Genomic DNA, 18,816 nt, shown 5'->3' with positions numbered 1-18,816 from the left:
TCTACAGAGTTCTGTAGAAAAAACCTGCCTTGATGCGCACTAAAATAAAGAAAATCCAGCCTACAGTGAACTGTGATATACACCAGTGAAACTGGTTTGAGATCCTAAGTCATGTGCAAAAGTGTTTTTGTAAATAAAAACTTAATTGCAATATAACACAGTAACAATATCGGAAAATTTGTATTTTGGTATCTGACAGAATGAAACAATCATACTACAGAACAAGACTCCCTAAAAACGAATCCCCAGACTCTTGAAAAAAACACTTCCTAACAGTAAATGTGCACAATAACCATATCTCCATGACTGAAACAGAAGTTGGATTCCATGAAAAACAACAACAACAATGTGACAATAGGGATTTACATTGTTCCTTGCAACTCGTTCATCCACTCCCAAATGAACAGCTACTAAAAAAGCAAGAGTGGATATTCAACAGGGACAAACTAAGTTGTTATTATAAAATCTAGAGCATTTATCTTGTTAAAGAGGATGCTATATAGTCCTTAGAAGACAACTATTGCAAAAGAATTACCTCTAAATCACTCTCACTGAAGTGGTTAAATATGCCAATATCTTGTCTAAGTTAAGAGTTTGTAATGAGGAAATTACAAGCAGCTGAAAGAGACCATTACATCAGGTACATTTGCTGCTACACAAAGTATGTGCTGTAGTTTTACAGTGAAAGGAAGAAACAGTTTGCAATGAGAGAGATACCAGAAATAAAACGATGCATTTCTATGGCTACTTGCAGTTGATCCCGTTGTGGTCTATGACTGAAAGAGATGTTCTATCGTTGCCTTAGGCCATCCACTTAGATCTCTCCTTTGGGCTAGGAATAACAACACGGTGAGAAACACCAAGGGGGAGTGACCAAACAGCTGAGTGGTGCTTAGCTGCCAGCTGGGGTTGAACCATGACAACAGTCATCATCCTTTTCTGGTGCCCCAAAACACTAACAGAAACAAACAAACAAGATGGTAGTGATGAATATGCTGACTGACAGAAGCTTAAAACCTGCAAAAGTAACTATTAAGTTGACAGGTAGACGAAGGTTCATCTTTTAATTTTCACTGCTGCTACTCATACCAGTCGTCAGCTTAACTGCACAAGGTTTCATGGTTGAGGGTGCAGTCACCATATAAAAAGTACCTGAGTCTTCATGCAGAAGCACATTTTTGTTGCTAAATAAAGCAAGTCAGATCCATCAGACTTACTTAAGAGACTCCTCAGACACTGAAAATCCATACACCCAAAGGCCTCCAAATTTCAAGTATTGTCTACATGAGGAGATTCTGAAAAAATGGGCATTTACTCCAGAGTTTGTCACAGTACTAATCAACAACAGTTTTAATGTTCAACAGAAGACACGGTACACAGCGTGCTTCAGATCGATAGAGACTGTTTCAGGGCCTCGGTGGTATGTCTATAACATATCCTGGGAAATGAACGGCAGAGCACAGCCTTTCACTCAGACATCAGAATCAAATTTCTTTTTGAATCGTGCAATATCCAGCTTGCTCGCAAGCTCTCTCTTCTGAGCCAGGCAGCTCTGCGAACAAATTCAGCGTTTTTGCCTCCTTCTTCTTCACAACCACAAATATTTAATTGTCTCATCTGGTCTCCAAAGGCAAAAGAGACTTTCAAACAGTTTGGACTCTCTTTGAAAATAAGATCTCTTAATCTTTTGGGACCTGACTTCGCTTATGAATGTCTGAGGGAGGGAATACTTGAGAGGACATATTAAGATATCCCTGAAAGGAATGCAAGTTGTCATGTTTGTACTGAAAGGACTCTCAGGTACCACTCATCCTGCAGATGATGGATGACAGCTATTTAATGATCATGGAAAGTTAATGTATTTGCGATTTAAAAAATAAATGAATGGAAGGAGGCAGTATTTATTCCTTTTAGTTAAAAAGTTGAGACATGTCAAGACATATTAAAGATTAGCCCAAAAGAAAGAAATCAAGCACTTTTATGAGCAGTTTTCTTAATCACTTTCAAGAATTCTATTTTACTTCCATTTGGATGATGACTCAAAAGACCGGGGAAGAGAACATACATGCTTTCTCTCACTCCACACTTTCTCTAATATATACAAAGAAAAGCATAAATACATTATCTAAAAAGTAACTTCATTGTCAGTACTATTTATAAACGCAGTGTCCAGTCAGACAGTAGCAGCGTGAAGATCTCCTTGCTCAAATCGACAGTAAGATATTTAATTTTATTACTAATGATTTGCCTCCAATTAAAAAAAACAAAAGACCAAAAAACCAACCAAAACACAAAACCACCAAAAAACCCCCCAAAACATTGACAGCTCTTTGGAATTGCCATTTAAGGGATAAGAAATTCTTTTCATTACATAAACACTCTATTGTTGAGGCCTCCACATATTCTCCCAAGACTCAACTGACTTTTTTTCTCCCTGTTGTTTGGAAACCAGCATATAAAGGCTTCAATTCAATACTCATTTTTGAAAGTGGTGTTTGGTTTTTTATTTAAAGTTGTTTTAATTACAAAAAAGTCTCTAAGTAAAAGAAAAGTACTCTCCCTCTCTCCACATTCTACTTTCTAGCTGATGTCTACTGTCTCCTCACTATCATTTTTGACTTGTTTATTTTCATTAAGAAGGTTTTGATTCACTTTTTCAAGCTTTGTAGAAGATGCTGACTCATCCCTTTGATGTGACTGTATATAGCACTATTCATTGTGCTCAAAATTACTTTTAAGAGAGTCTTAAAAATTGCAAGACTAAACTAAAATACAAAAAGCCAGATAATCCTATTTTTACCAGGAAGTGGACAAACATCACCTTTGTTCTTGCACCTCCCCTCAAGCCACACACATGCTTTCTTCAGTGTGTGGGGAAAAAAGAACAACCTTCTAAACAAAGACAGAAAATAAAAATTCTTATGGCTGATAATCCTGCTCTTCAATTCCTTCTTGCAACCTGTCTCTGCCAGTCTAGCTAAAAGAAGTTCCAGCTGACAATGACTAAACAACCAGCAAGCTTGAACTTCAGTTTTTCCTCAATTTTTAGTGCATCTTTCCAAGTCAGTGGTTCTCAAATAGCTCTTCTTCCTGTGTATGTGTCCTCCCACCACCTTCCACTGTTTCCAACAGACACAAACTGCCCATCTTCAAGCAGCCCAGTACCCAAGCATAAGAGTCCCTAATACCATTCTCTCTCCCTAAACTTGTACCTCTAACTTACATAAGCCTGTGTTCAGCTTCTAGCCAGTGCAATCTTTTCCAATCCAACAACCCAGGCTACGCTTTCTAACTAGCCATCCCTCTCAACTTTTTGTATTCCAGAAGCCACAGCAGCCTTTCAGAGTTTTTATGTGCCCAGAGGTTACAAGGAGAGCTACCACTTCTGTTCCCCATGCTGCTTTATATCCTTCCTTTTCTCCTCCTCCTCTGTTCTCATGTTCCTGGGAGAGCTCCCCCAGGAAAAGGAAAGCGGGGCTCTGTCAGAGCTCTGAGTCAATCTCATAAATCCGTTCTATGGCGCTCACAAGATCCTATTTCTTTATTAGGCTTCCTAGATCCTACCATAATACAAAGTAAAGAAAAAAGATCATTAAGAACAACTTTAACAAGACTAATAGGCCATGTCATGTTACTTTAAGTTCATTGCCAAGGCTGATTAAAGACCTTTCATTTATTATTTTTTGCACATCGATAGATTTGTGCTAAATTCCCTCTTCACTGCACCAAGCCCCCTGGAGTATTGTGTGCAGTTCTGGTGTCCTCAACATAAAAAGGACATGGAACTGTTGGAACAAGTCCAGAGGAGGGCCACGAGGATGATCAGGGGACTGGAGCACCTCTCGTATGAAGACAGGCTGAGGAAGTTGGGGCTGTTCAGCCTGGAGAAGAGAATGCTGTGTGGAGACCTCATAGCAGCTTTCCAGTATCTGAAGGAGGCCTATAGGGATGCTGGGAGGGTCTCTTCTTAAACTCCACCACATAAGGAACAAGAGGCAAGAATTAAGGGAAAAGCCCGCATATCCAAGGCTACTTGAAGCAGAGTATATATAGCAAGGAAGTTCCCCCAAAAGTTTAAAGAACAGCTCAGCTGTCTTCTCCCATTGGTGTCTACTCACACTATTGTCTTGCCAGCACAAGACATTTGCAAAACACTTTTTTGTATGAGATAATAACAGCTTTCTTTTTCTTAAGTGCATTTGGTTAAGTTATAAACTTATGTTTATAAACATAAAATTCCAGTTGGCAAACCTGCTCATTTCTAACACAAAGAGTTTTGTGGTAAAAACTAAGCCACAAACTGGTCTAATGTGGTGAGAATCACAAGATACACGTGGTAGTAGGGTAGAAGGGGAAACAATATCCCCTAAACCTCTTATCTTTTCAGGCTAATTTAAAATTCTCACACAAATAGGCACATATTTTTCATAAGTTACTTATCCCAGTAATTTTCTATTCTAAAAAGGAGCATTCTTGGCACAAAGAGTTCACAATGGCCTACTTAAAAACCTAGCAAACAACCTGAATATTTGAAGAGGAAAATGACTCAGACTCTACACAGGAGAAAGACGGTGAAGGGGGGAATGGAAGAATAAAGAACGTTTTAGCTAATCTGGGAAGCAGAAAAGATGCTCAGATGTTTCCTGTAATGTTAGTGGAAAGAAACAGAAACACCACTGTTCAGTTTATCTTCCAGGGAAAACAAACTGACAAGGATTATTACAGAAGACTGCAGTGCAAACTCAACCTACACCTGTTGACTAAATATCATGAGTAATCACGTACGGCAAACAAACGGGGAAGGGCTGACACAAAAGTTTCAAATGTACAAACAAGCAAGTCAAATCCTTTAAGTTTCTTAAACATTTAGAAATAGTCTGCTCTCATTTATTAGATGTGATCTCCAGTCATAGTCAAGATCATTTCCTGCCCAACACAGAACATGGAATACCTACGTCCCATGTAGTTTCAGCTTTGTCCCTAATTTCAGTAGCTAAGTAGGCAGGTTATCATGCATCCTTATCTATGGGCCATGTTTCTGAATTTTATACAACAGAAATGTAGCTCAGGACTGCAGGTTCCAAAGGGTAGCAAAGAATCTGAAAGATAAGTACTGAAATATTTCAGAGTTGTAATGTCCAGGTGATGTTACAGATCTATACAATATGGGATAAACCCCATGAAAATAAACATTATGTTCCTTATTTTTAAGGCCCAGTAATCTTTCTTCACTAACAAAGTGACTGAAGATGACTTTCATTCTTCCAAATGGAAGCAACACATGCTGTGAAAAATTGAAGTAATTTAAACCAACAAAGACAAGCAAAGGTAAGCAAATTAAAACCTAAGTCAGGCACCTTGAAACAACAAGGCATTTTGATTTAGCATCACTGTCAGCCAGACTCTTGTTCAGAAAACAAGACCAGTGGTTTAATGAAAAGCTTAAAGGAGCTGGAAACCACCACCCCCCCAACATAATCTGGGATTGTTAGCAAAAAGGAGTGAACTTTCTCTTTCATTCCATTCCAGATGTTGCTGATACTTGTGAGACAATCTGGATCTTCCCTTTCAGTCTCGGAGATGGAAAAGGTGCAGATTTACTTATCTATTTGTATTGTCTAGATATGTAGTAAAAACAGGACAGGCACATCATTGAGCATAAATACGGAAAAAGTTCACAATTTAAGGAGGCAAAAAGGATTTTACAGCTTTTTTATTTGATATGCTTATCCTGTTGAATTAATCTTTCAGAACAGCCAGAAACTGTTGAATTTAATTTGAAGTTAAAAAGGAAATGCTATAAAAACAAGCTATATGTAAATAAGAATAAAAAGGGAAGCCTATACATTCCTTTCATCTGCTGGGGAAAGAAATAGCTAAACCCCTGTAAGCCTGGTATGAGCTGTATTATATTTCTTAATGAGTAGCTGACTCATCCCTGAATTCAGGCATCTTCTGAGTTTTGTCAGGCAAACATTTGATAAGTGGTTCTCATTTCCACACATGAAACATACTCTTCTATTTGCATTCCTTTTTCTTATTTCTTTTCCCAAGATAGATGTCCCCCCCTCCCTACTCCCACCTCACTTTTCCATTCTATACTCCAAATTTAAGCAAAATAATTCAACCAGATACTGTGTTCTTTGAGGGAAATTTTTTTTTTTCGCCTTTCAAACTTTACTCTGAGCAAGCAGCTCTCCTAACTCATAGGTACAAAAAATTAAAATAAATAAATAAAAAATCGTACCATGTTCTAATATACACAAAGATAGAAACAAATCCCACAAATGACCCAGCTAACTTTAATTCTAACAACCCTGAGTACAACGTATTTATTCTACTGCCATGAGAAACTGCAATGTAATTTTCTAAACTATGACTTTACAATATAAATTCAGAACTATGGGAAACTAGTTGATACCAGATTCGAAATATTCCACAAGCCTATCTGTGTGTTCAACAGACTAGTTCAACTAAATCGATCAAGCCTCCGAAGATAAGCATAATAATGAAAAACCGTATAATAATCTTGACACATGACAGAGAAGACTTTTCGCTGTATATGCTCACACATGAATTCTGCCGCCTCCGAACCTCTTAAGAATATCCAGTGTTATATTACCAGATTGCATGGAATTTAATTCTTTTTTTCTTAAGGCCTGCTTTAAACAAGAAAAATTATAAAAGCAATTACTATTTCTAAATAAACTGTACAGCACTCCATAAAAGGGATCCAAACTATGAATCATTTCATGGAAACACAAATGTCTTCACTTATTACAAGAGCCTCAGCCTAGAAACCAGAACATTACTACTCAGTAGGAGAACTACTAGCAACATGGAACATAGAACCACAGAATCATAAAATAGTTAGGGTTGGAAAGAAACTTAAGATCATCTAGTTCCAACGCCCCTGCCATGGGCAGGGACACCTCCCACTAAACCATGTTGCATCTGGTATAGGAATAGTTTATTACCCTGACCCTTGTGCAGTTAAGGGAAGCCCTACCTTTCATTTTGCCTGATACAGACATGAGAAATCAGATCAGCCTATTTACCTTTGCTGCTACAGCCAAGGTGCCAAGATGCTGCTGTAGAGCAACATACTCAGTACACTGAGCAAGTGAGTTTCTACAGTGGTAGTGTAGCATTAGTCCTAAAGTATACAGATATGCACTTATTTTGACTCATGGCTCTGAAAGTATTGTCGCAGTTTAAACAAAAGTCATCCATAAATCACACAGTCGTGCTCTCACTCCCCCCCTTCTTGCCCTCCCCCTACACCCAGAGGGATGGAGAGGAGAATCAAAAAGAATGCAACTCCCACGGGTTGAGATAAGAACAGTTTAGTAACTAAGGTATAACACAAACCACTACTGCTACCACCAATGATAATAATGATAAAGGAAATAACAAGAGGAAAGAATACAACACCTCAACACCAGCCGAATGATAACTCGCCCCACTCCCCCCAGCCAAGCACCAACCGATACCTCGTCCAACCCTGCATTCCTTTCTAGCCTTTCCGGGTAACTGCCCGTTACATCCTGGGCATGACGTGCTGTGGTATGGAATACCTCTTTGGTCAGTTTGGGTCAGGTGTCCTGTCTCTGCTTTCTCCTGGCCTCCCCTCCACCCTAGCAGAGCATGAGGCTCAGAAAGTTCTTGGCCAGACCAAACATTTGAGCAGCTAGTGAAAACATCGGTGCTATCAGCACTGTTCCCAGGCAAAAAAAATCAAAACACAGCACTGCACTAGCTACTAAGAAGGAGAAAAATGACTGCTGCTGCTGAACCCAGGACAAGTATTTAAATTCTGATGCATTTCAAAGAAATTTAACAGAATAAAGGATACCCCTATAACCAGACTATGTGAGACTTTGAAGGATAGGTCCAAACACAGAAGTGTTATAAGGAACAGGGGTGTCAGCAGTTACTACAAGACCATTTATAATATCAGAAAACAGTTGCGACCTTTCAATTTTGAGGTGCATTCCACATATTAAGTCCTTTGCCTTAATTATCAGCTCTGTTATTTTTTTCAGCTCATTACACAACTATAGCTGCGTCTGGCAAATTTAACAGAAGCTTTCTTTAGCCAATCAATAACCCAGTAACTAGTTTAGTCAGTCTCACCTTAACATGATACTAAAACCTACATAAAGAAAAAGACAATAGTCACCTTTTCAACTTTCAGTTGCAAATTCAGACTATTTGCACGTCATTCCCTCAGCAAGTATCTCCAGGATGTAAAAGCATTTTGACCAAAACAATCAGACCTCTCTTCTTTCTAATCTAGTATTATTTCATCTTTTCTTTAAGGTCACTAAATTGGAGTTTCACTGGCAAAGCACTCTCCCTAAAACATACAAGAAGCATCTGTATCAGAAGCATTACCTGCTAGATCCTAGGCTACCTATAATATCTCAACATTTTCTTTCATTTTTCCATTTCCTGCATTCCCTCTTTGCCAGTCAATACAAGTTCTGAAATAACTAATATTGACTTAAATAGTCCTGCAACTAGTTCTCTTTTTTTGAGATCTACTTTCACAAACACCTGTGTCTTAAATAACTTTCTGCCTCACCTAAGCTTTGTACTTTTTTCAAATGCCACAGAAGGAATGTTCTTTTCTAATTGTGGAAAGTGGCTTTCAGTTTTGCAGTCTTTCCCTTTTATTTCTCTCCCTTTAATTTTAGAAGCATGTGAGCCAACAGCCATGGGCACCCTTTGCAACCAGCACAGAGGTCCAGACATCTCCAGAGAACTACCTGTATTCCACATGACTGGATCATCCTGACGACTCGTATTTCACACAGAGTTTTTCCGCATAATAGCACAAGAACACAGGAGCCCCAGCTAATGGTCTAAACAGGTAAATTCAACCCATCATCTCCTCTAACATATCTTGGGTCTGGAATTGATTCTTTACCTCCAACACATAATTCGGCAGTGACCGAATTCCTGCAGGACAGCATCATATAAGAACATCCATGAACCATCTCGTCCACAGTTTGGATCTCACAGCAGTCACTGATGCAACTAGCTGCCAGATGAGCTTAACGAACACGTGACTTACAGCAACTTAGTCTTGTTATTACCCAACTGACTTCTCAGTTAATAGCCCATTCAAGAAAACGAGCATCCAAATTTAAACCCAAACATAACTACCCTATTTATCCACCCTATACATCCTTTAAATCATACACCACACCAGCTAATATTCCTTTACTATGATATTTCATTGAATTTTCCCAGTTATAGCAGTTAGACTTTATTTCAACTCTGAGAACACACTTGTCTAACACACTATAAATTGATCTATGATGTACAGTTGTTACCTCTGGGAAAAGTCAGCATAGAAATCAGGTTGTTTAAGGAGCTCTCTAGAAACCTAGCTGTGCTTACTACTGCTCCCTCTAATCCATGGACCAGTTCTGAAATTGTGTCATCTTAGATCACAGTCCCCCACAATGACAAAGTCCTGCTGAACACTATCACGATTTGAGTAAACAAATGCACAAGGGTCCCTCTTAAAAGATTACAAAGCATAAACAGAATGTTGTATGTAATGAAGAGACACTTAAGTCTCTGAACACTGGAACTAATGGAACCTGATGTACAGAGTTATATAAACTTGGCTGACATTTTAACTCGATTCATAATAACGTTCCGCATAAGCAGTGTGTCATCACAGAACACACACAGAAGAGAGCTGTTAAGAATGTAACAGTTGAAGCACAAACTTCCATTATCTTTCATGTCTCTGATAATCCACATAGAACCATGACTGAAAGTGTTTTAAGTTTAAGATGGCACAACTTTCTTTTGAAGCCCTCTCTACACCTTAGGCAACCATAACGTTGCTCATCTGAGTGAATCTTCAAGGTATGACAAGATCCCGTTTATGTCACAGCCCTTACTTAACAGCGTCTTATGTCTCCCTGGCCATTTGACCTCCAGTGCATTCTTGAGACCTCATATCAGCCTTCCAGTATCTGAAGGGGGCCCATAAGGATGTTGGAGAGGGACTCTTCATTAGGGACTGTAGTGGTAGGAAAAGGGGTAACGGGTTCAAACTTAAACAGGGGAAGTTTAGATTAGATATAAGGAGAAAGTTCTTTACTGTGAGGGTGGTGAGGCACTGGAATGGGTTGCCCAAGGAAGCTGAGAATGCTCCATACCTGGCGGTGTTGAAGGCTAGGCTGGACAGAGCTTTGGGTGACATGGTCTAGTACATGGTGTCCTTGCCCATGGCAGGGGGGTTGGAACTTGATCCTCTTTAGTCTGGAGAAGAGACAACTGAGAGGGGATCTTACCAATACATACAAATATCTTAAGGGTGTGTGTCAAGAGGACGAGGCCAAATTCTTTTCAGTGGTGCCCAGTGAAAGGATAGAGGGCAATGGGCACAAAGTGAAACACAGGAAGTTTCAATTGAATATGAAGAAGTTTTTTTCTGTGAGGGTAACAGAGCAATGGAACAGGCTGCCCAGAGAAGCTGTGGAGTCTTCTTCTCCGGAGATATTCAAAACTCACCTGGACGTGATCCTGTGTAACCTGCTCTAGGTGAACCTGCTTTAGCAGAAGGGCTGGACTAGGCGATCTGCAGAGGTCCCTTCCAACCCCAACCATTTTGTGCTATCTCAAGGTCCTTTCCAACCTTAACTATTCTATGATTCTATAAAGGAAGATAAAGATGTTTAGGGAACAAGCATGCACACACATTCACTCTTTCAATGTACTCTGCTATTTTCAACCCTTTTCTCTACAAATTTACAGCTGATCTACAGGTAAGAGGACACTTTCTCTTCCTCTTCTAGTTCTTGGCTATTATAGTTCCTAAAATGAAAGAGAGGTACTTTTGCACCTCCCATCTCCAAGAAATTCCTTCTGCTTTTCTAGAAGTAGAAAGTGTTAGTAACAGCATTTATTTTCATTGGACACTGAAGTTCACGACTTCTTTGCAGAATTTTGTTAGCAAGGGGGCCAAATAAGCAACCTTTATAACTGCAACCACCATCTTTAACAAACAGTACAGAATGACAGCTAACTACAAGGCCCCAGTAAATCAGAAGGGAAAGAAATTCACTCTTCAGCGGTCGTACATATTGACTATGAGAACGTGTTCTTTTTTTAAGAACATTTAAAAAATTGTTTAAACAACTAAGAAATTGGACTGCCTTCTGTCAAAGGAAAGGAATGCACGACTAACAATCAAAAATCAAGAAAAGAGTCCTGAAGTTCGTTAACATGACATTTTGAAATAGAGTTTTCAGGTAGTAAGTCACAGATAAGAAGCAGTTCTTTGTGCAGTTCTAAGTAACAGAAAATTCTTTAACTCATCGTTTGACATGTAGCATTTTGAACTATGCAGTAGTATGTTAACCTTGGAATTGAAATATTTTTAAGAAAAGAGCAGTTTATGATTACATGATTGAAATACTATTTTATAAACAATATACACTACAGAGTAGCTTTAAAAACAATCTGTTGAAGCATCTCATCCAGTAACTTTTGCTTTGCAGTTGCTCTTACTTCCTCACAAAGAAATATGTGGTGTAAGTAGCAGATGCCATGTAAAATATTACTGCCTGTTACTTTTGAAAAGGCCTCATTGCCTTTAGTGTTTGATGCCTTTGAACAAGTCTAAAGAAGTTCAAGACTTGAAAGATCTAAAGCATAAAAAGAAAATACCCTAGAGAACTAGTGTATTCTTGGACAACCTGGATTAAAAAAAAACAAATAGGAAAGGAAAAAAAAGTGTCTGAAATTCTGATTATTTATCTATATCAAATACCATCTAGGACACTTTAAAAAGCCCCACTAGCTATCCTACTTTTCTTTCCTTCATATGCTTTTCAAAACCAAGATGAGATATTCTGAACTCCAGAACAGAGTTTTGAACAAACAGAATATTGTAAACAGGTCAAGTAAAAATGCTCAGATTAAACACTCAACAGTTCTGAAGGAAGAAAACGACAAAAAGTATCTTAGATGTCACCAAAGGTGAGGTCTACCTGTAAATAAAGTTTGTTCTAAAAGACAGAAGGATAATGTAATACATCTTAAAAGTACAGGTATTTCTCAAAGACACTTGATTCTCTTTAACACTTCATAACAAGTGGTATGGTTTGATACTTACATAGACCCTTGTCCAGAACACTGCATTCTATTGATGGCATAACAAGAGCCAGGAGTCAGTATTTTTGTATCTCACGGTTTTGTTAAGAATGTGCTTCTGTTATACTTAATTCTCGAAGTAGCACTTAAACTTAACCCATCTGAACATACTTTGAAATATATTACTGAACAGTCTGTATAAATTGGAAGTTAAATGCAAGTCCTGAGAGACCTGCTATTAAACTCTTCTTATTCTAGAGTTGCTCATTTACTTCTCTAAAACAGCTAAAATAATGAAATTTGGCATTAATTTATCCTAACTTCACAAGCAACCCCTTCTACACCTTCTGTCCCAAAAAAACTAAAAGTTGAACTGAAATCGTACCTCTTGTGGTCTAGACTGATAGAGCCAAGAATTAAGCTTACATATATTACTGCTTGCTCAGCTTACTGCCTCTGGCCATCAAAGGCTGAAGGACCAGAGGGTTGGGGTATTTACATTTCCATGGAAGATAACTCTAGGAAGCATCCCAGACGCTTACTGTTAGGCCTGTGCTTACTAACATGGTGGTAGAAAGACAAGGGTAAATATAAGAGTCTTTGCACTGAAAACACATTAGGCAACTTAATGACACAGATATGGAGAGTTCCAAGGTTTATAAAATGGAGAATTCATGCAAGCAAATGGTTACAGTTAGATCTTATATATATAAAAGCTTATAGTATTTCAAGTCTTGTATTGTCTTAAAATTAAGCAAAACTTACAAAGAAAGACAACACATACCTGATATACCCTGAGACTCTTTCTGTAGATCACAGTACCACAATCTGTTCACTGGATCACAGCCTTCTCGGATAGACAGCAAGACATATCGACCATCATCTGACACCTGTAAGAAGTTACAGAAAAATCAAAGACAATTCACCCTCTGGGGGGAAAAAAAACCCAAACAACTTGAAAAGTTAGTCTTTAAACCCCTACCAAAAACTGAATCGATGCTGAAATTACTTAAGTGAACAAACAAGTATGGAATACAAGAACTCACCAAGAACCCACATTCATCACCTACATCAACAAATAAGGTAAGTATACTCTGCTGACATTTCAGAAGATGAAACCCAAACAGCATTATCTGTTTATTTCCACTGTGAAAAAAGTATGATCGTTAAAAGTATTACAGCTAAAAAGGTGTTTGAGTCAGAGTGGATATCTGCTCCATTCTGGGCCTCCACGAGCTGCAGGGTGACAGCCTGCCTCACCACGGTCTACATCACAAGCTGCAGGGGAATCTCTGCTCCAGTGCCTGCTCCTTCTGCACTGACCTTGGTGTCTGCAGAATTGTTTCTCTCACATATCCTCACTTCTCTCTCCATTGTGCAGTTGGGTTTTTTCATCTTATTACATATGTTAACGCAGAGGTGATACCAGCATCGCTGATGGGCTCAGCTTTGGGCAGCAGTGGGTCTCTTGGAGCCATCTGGCATCGGCTTTGTCGGACATTAGGTCAGCCCTGGTGTCTTCTCACAGAAGTCACCCCTGCAGCTGCTCCAGTACCAAAATATACCACATATACCCACAGCTAACATACAGCACTAACCTGACATTTTAGTAACTAAGAATGGACTCAGTATGAACAGTCCAAAAAGCCAACCTGCTGGCAAGAAGGAAAAAAAACCAAACCAAACCAACAACAAAAAACATTAAACAAAAGAAAAACCCCAAACCCCCAAAACAAAACAAATCCCCAAAACTCACAAAACCAAAACAAATGGAGCAACCAGTGGCTTCTGTCCAAAAAATACCCAAGAGGTTTCTTGAAGATGATGTCAAAACTTATGAACTTCCAAACCCCTTTATCAAGGTATCAATACCACATAAAAACGAATTTGCCTCTCTCTCCCCTCCCCCATAATCTTATGGAAACAGTCCAGCAGCAACACGAGAAGGCCCAGTTGCAAGTATTTCTTTGAAAATCAGCAATTTGGGATACACATATTAATTCAAATATTTTAAAAGATGCAGAGATGTACCAGGACTGCACTTGCTCATCAACCAAAGCAAAAATTGTGCTGCTGAAACTGCTAATACTTCAGTGAAAGAGGCATTTATCTCAGTCAGGTTTTTATTTTGATCCCTGTGTAAGTACTTTTATTACTTTTACTTTACCTGTTTTACTGTGTAACCTGTCGGCTAAATAGAACCTGCTTCTTAAAACAGGCCCTCAGTGAATTTTACAGGCCTATATAAACTGCTGCCTCCTCTACATGAGGAGCTCTCACCATGTTTCCTCCCTCTACCATATCCAATACAGTCAGTATTTGAACCTGTAAATATCCTAGATATGCCAAAATCCAGGATTATCAAACAACTCTAGATTGACACTTGTAGTGAATTGAGCCCTGTAAGATAATACAATACCTGCTGCTTGAATGGGAAAACCAAAATTCAATTGCTCACAATGGCAGGACAGTGAACACCATCAAGTCAGTTCTTGGCATATTGCAAAGATACTTGCTCTACATAGCTGCTTTGCCAATCCAACTTTTAAAAGCAAAAGATGAATACTCATCTACCTAATGCTGTTATTCACAGCGTGACATACAACAGGAAAAACTACCCAAGTGGTAGAGGTTAGCTTTGGATTTCTGGCTGCCTTAAGGTACCAGCCAGAAGTTCATCTCAGATGCAGAAAAAGGCTGGCAGCTTAGTCCATGTGAATTGACAATCACTTAATTCATAGCAAATTTTCCTCAGGTTCTCAAGTGACAGAATTAATAAGATGTGTTTTCTGTCACAAAGTAGTATGAAATTTCTTAGAAACCATCCAAGCTTAAGGACACTTCTGCTTATTATGGCAAGCTAAGTGACATTTAGAAAGTTTGAACAGTTGACATTTTCACTAGGTTTAGAACAGAATCATAGAATCATAGAATAGTCAGGGTTGGAAAAGACCTCAAGATCATCTAGTTCCAACTCCCCTGCCATGGGCAGGGACACCTCACACTAAATCATCTCACCCAAGGCTTCGTCCAGCCTGGCCTTGAACACTGCCAGGGATGGAGCATTCACAACCTCCCTGGGAAACCCATTCCAGTGCCTCACCACCCTAACAGGAAAGAATTTCCTCCTTATATCCAATCCAAACTTCCCCTGTTTAAGTTTTAACCCGGTACCCCTTGTCCTGTCACTATAGTCCCTGACGAAGAGTCCATCCCCAGCATCCCTATAGGCCCCCTTCAGGTACTGGAAGGCTGCTATGAGGTCTCCACGCAGCCTTCTCTTCTCCAGGCTGAACAGCCCCAACTTCCTCAGCCTGTCTTCATACGGGAGGTGCTCCAGTCCCCTGATCATCCTCATGGCCCTCCTCTGGACTTGTTCCAACAGTTCCATGTCCTTTTTATGTTGAGGACACCAGAACTGCACACAATACTCCAGGTGAGGTAACACGAGAGCAGAGTAGAGGGGCAGGATCACCTCCTTCGACCTGCTGGTCACGCTCCTTTTGATGCAGCCCAGGATACGGTTGGCTTTCTGGGCTGTGAGCGCACACTGCAGCCGGCTCATGTTAATTTTCTCATCGACCAGCACCCCCAAGTCCTTCTCTGCAGGGCCGCTCTGAATCTCTTCTCTGCCCAACCTGTGGCTGTGCCTGGGATTGCTCTGAGCCAGGTGTAGGACCTTGCACTTGGCATGGTTGAACTTCATAAGGTTGGCATCAGCCCACCTCACAAGCGTGTTGAGGTCCCTCTGGATGGCATCCCTTCCCTCCAGCATATCAACCGAACCACACAGCTTGGTGTCATCGGCAAACTTGCTGAGGGCGCACTCAATCCCACTGTCCATGTCAGCGATGAAGATGTTAAATAAGACCGGTCCCAACACCGATCCCTGAGGGACACCACTCATTACTGGTCTCCAGCCGGACATTGAGCCATTGACCACAACTCTTTGTGTGCGGCCATCCAGCCAGTTCTTTATCCACCGAGTGGTCCATCCATCAAATTGATGTCTCTCCAGTTTAGAGACAAGGATGTTGTGTGGGACAGTGTCGAATGCTTTGCACAAGTCCAGGTAGATGACATCAACTGCTTTACCCTTGTCCATCAGTTCTGTAGCCCCATCATAGAAGGCCACCAAATTGGTCAGGCAGGATTTCCCCTTAGTGAAGCCATGCTGGCTGTCACCAACCACCTCATTGTTTTTCATGTGCCTTAGCATGCCTTCCAGGAGAATGTGCTCCAAGATTTTGCCAGGCACAGAGGTGAGACTGACTGCTCTGTAATTCCCCAGGGCATCCGCTTTCCCCTTCTTGAAAATGGGGGTTATATTTCCCTTTTTCCAGTTGTCGGGAACTTCACCTTATATATGTTTACATACACTAAAATCTAACGCTGCTGTTAAATGAACATTACAAGCTACAACCACACTACAGATTTTCTGATAAAGCTTCCTGGTTTGCTTTTGCACACACACACACACAACGCAGTTTCCAAAATGGGTCTTTCTACTCAGGCTTTGCAAACAGACTGTGTCCTGGCAAAGCTTTTCCGAAAGTGCAAGTCCATCAAGCAAAGGCAGGAAGTAACAAGAAGTCATCAACTTTAAAGTTTTCCTCTCTTGACTAAGCTGTTTTGAGCGTATTCCAAAATTACTAGAATTAGGTGTTTTATCAACAGCTGACAGAGAAAGCTGTTTCCTGCCCATGTTCTTACACGACAATAACTCATGGAAGATTAAACCCCTAGTCACAAACCAGTTCTGGAATATTGCAATTACTTATATATTGCAATTACTTCTTCAATTCACTTTAATATTTGTAACATTAGGTGTGCAAAGTATCTCTAGAATTAGTTACGCAAAATAAATTTCAGAAGAATTAGGTCCCAATTATAATGCTGTTCAAACACATACACAGCTTTAAAGACACAAGAAAGGAACTTAGTAGAATACAGAGGCAAAGCTCCATGTATGAAAGGTAACAAAAAAACCCCAACAACCAAAGACCCCTCAAACAAAAATAATCTCGAAGATGTGCCTGTAAATTGCATTTTTTACAGGTATTTTGTCAACAACTAATTATATCCCTAAAACAAGTCCATACAGCTGAAAGCTCAGAAGGCAAACAGAAAAGAACACCCAAGACTCCTACTGGACCAAAAAATCCCTACTGTATGAAACAGCTAAGCCAGCTTTAACAGGACAGTCTGCAAAATTGAGATATTTTGCCTCCTTCTTCCAAGATGGGAGTATATTCAGAAAAAGAAACCAAGATCAGGTGATCTTTTTTGAAAGAAGTATCTTCAGTGCTTTTAGACAAACATCAACTGCAGGTATCAGTTCTAATTAAACTGAGTGCAATATGCTTCTTAAACAACTGTTCATACTGCAAAAGCATCAAGTTTCCTTCTCTTCCTCACCAACTCACAAAACATGTCAAATAGTTGCAAGTAGTATATACAAACACAAATTTCAGTTAAACTCAAGAGTATAACACACAAAATTCTTTCAGTCATAGTCAGAACCCATATAAATTTCTTCTTTGATGATGTGAGTTAACAGAAGACCGCTTGTTTTGCCCAAGAAAGAAAACTTATTCCCAAATTTCTGATGTTGCTGCCAGGGCAATTCAGAACCTCTGATGACAGCAAATCTGAGTACATCTAATGAATTTTTTCCTTCTACATTCCCAGCTGGACTAGTGAAAAGTTCATAGCAGTTTATGTTTAATTTGAAGTAGGAATTCCCAAAGCATATTGCTGGTGGGATGCCAATTAGGTCTGTTTCTATCACTAAAGCTATTCTTACATCAGTGAGTTCTATAACCCAAAGGAGTTTGACAGAAACAGGACAAGACATTGTTGACTGCAGCATGCTAAAATGTTTAGTATTATACTGCAGATTTAGACATCCACATTGAAAAGTTACAATCGGATGAGCAAATACTGGCAGCAGTACCAGCTTATGTGGTCTCCACCTCTAGCTCTTCTTACTGCTATGGCTGCCTGTATCCCTATAAGTTCATTCTCCTAGTCATGTCAGTACAAGCATTCACCATTTGTGTGAGCTAAACTAGACTGAGAAACTGATCCAGCTGAAAAAAGCAGCATGTTAAATAAAAACAAAACACCAACAAAAAACCCCCCACACACCAAGTAATAAAAGAAAATTTAAAGAAACCCCAAACCCACCCAAAACATAAGAACAAAAAACCCAACAAAAAAGAAGCAGAATAAAAGCAGTCCCTCTGCCAGATTAGTATCTCAGTCAGTTCACTGTGCAGTTGCACAAATGGCTGAGCCAACATACTGCACCAAGCAGCTGGAAACATGAATAACAGGGGAAGAGATTGCTTACGGCAGCTCAGATGGCAGTACTGATGAATGTGTTATCACAGCCTTAATGCCACTGACCCTTCTACACCATAAACAGACAAGAGTCTGGGTTTCAGAACGGCAAAAGGAAATAGGATTTCCCCACTATCATTTGGGTTATTCATACGGTGCTACATCATCTTCATGAGCTGAATGGCAATCCTTGCTCTTGGCCCACAAACTTATGAACTGAAATTTCATACCAGCATTCCATTCAAATCTTAAAATGCATTCATGGTTCAGCATAAGGGAGACAGCTGTAAAGTCAGAACTGACAGTCTGGATCAGAAGTAAACTCTCCCAGTTTTCCACATCCAAGCT

At 39.7% G+C, this 18,816-nt stretch overlaps 1 protein-coding gene across 2 annotated transcripts in view; it reads right to left on the bottom strand.

Annotated features, from left to right (window-relative positions):
• The window catches only part of PREP (prolyl endopeptidase), a 94,697-nt gene that overhangs the window by 54,470 nt on the left and 21,411 nt on the right, over nucleotides 1–18,816 (bottom strand). For both annotated transcript variants that reach the window (XR_010613161.1, XM_065681144.1), the window contains exon 7: nucleotides 12,908–13,013. Coding sequence is in view for 1 of the 2 variants with exons in the window: in XM_065681144.1 (XP_065537216.1) it covers nucleotides 12,908–13,013 (106 nt within the window). In the remaining variant the exon portion in view is untranslated. The remainder of the gene's footprint in view (nucleotides 1–12,907; nucleotides 13,014–18,816) is intronic.

Source organism: Lathamus discolor, chromosome 5 (assembly GCF_037157495.1).
Source record: "Lathamus discolor isolate bLatDis1 chromosome 5, bLatDis1.hap1, whole genome shotgun sequence".
Classification (NCBI taxonomy): domain Eukaryota; kingdom Metazoa; phylum Chordata; class Aves; order Psittaciformes; family Psittacidae; genus Lathamus; species Lathamus discolor.
This window is presented reverse-complemented; position numbering and strand designations above follow the sequence as displayed.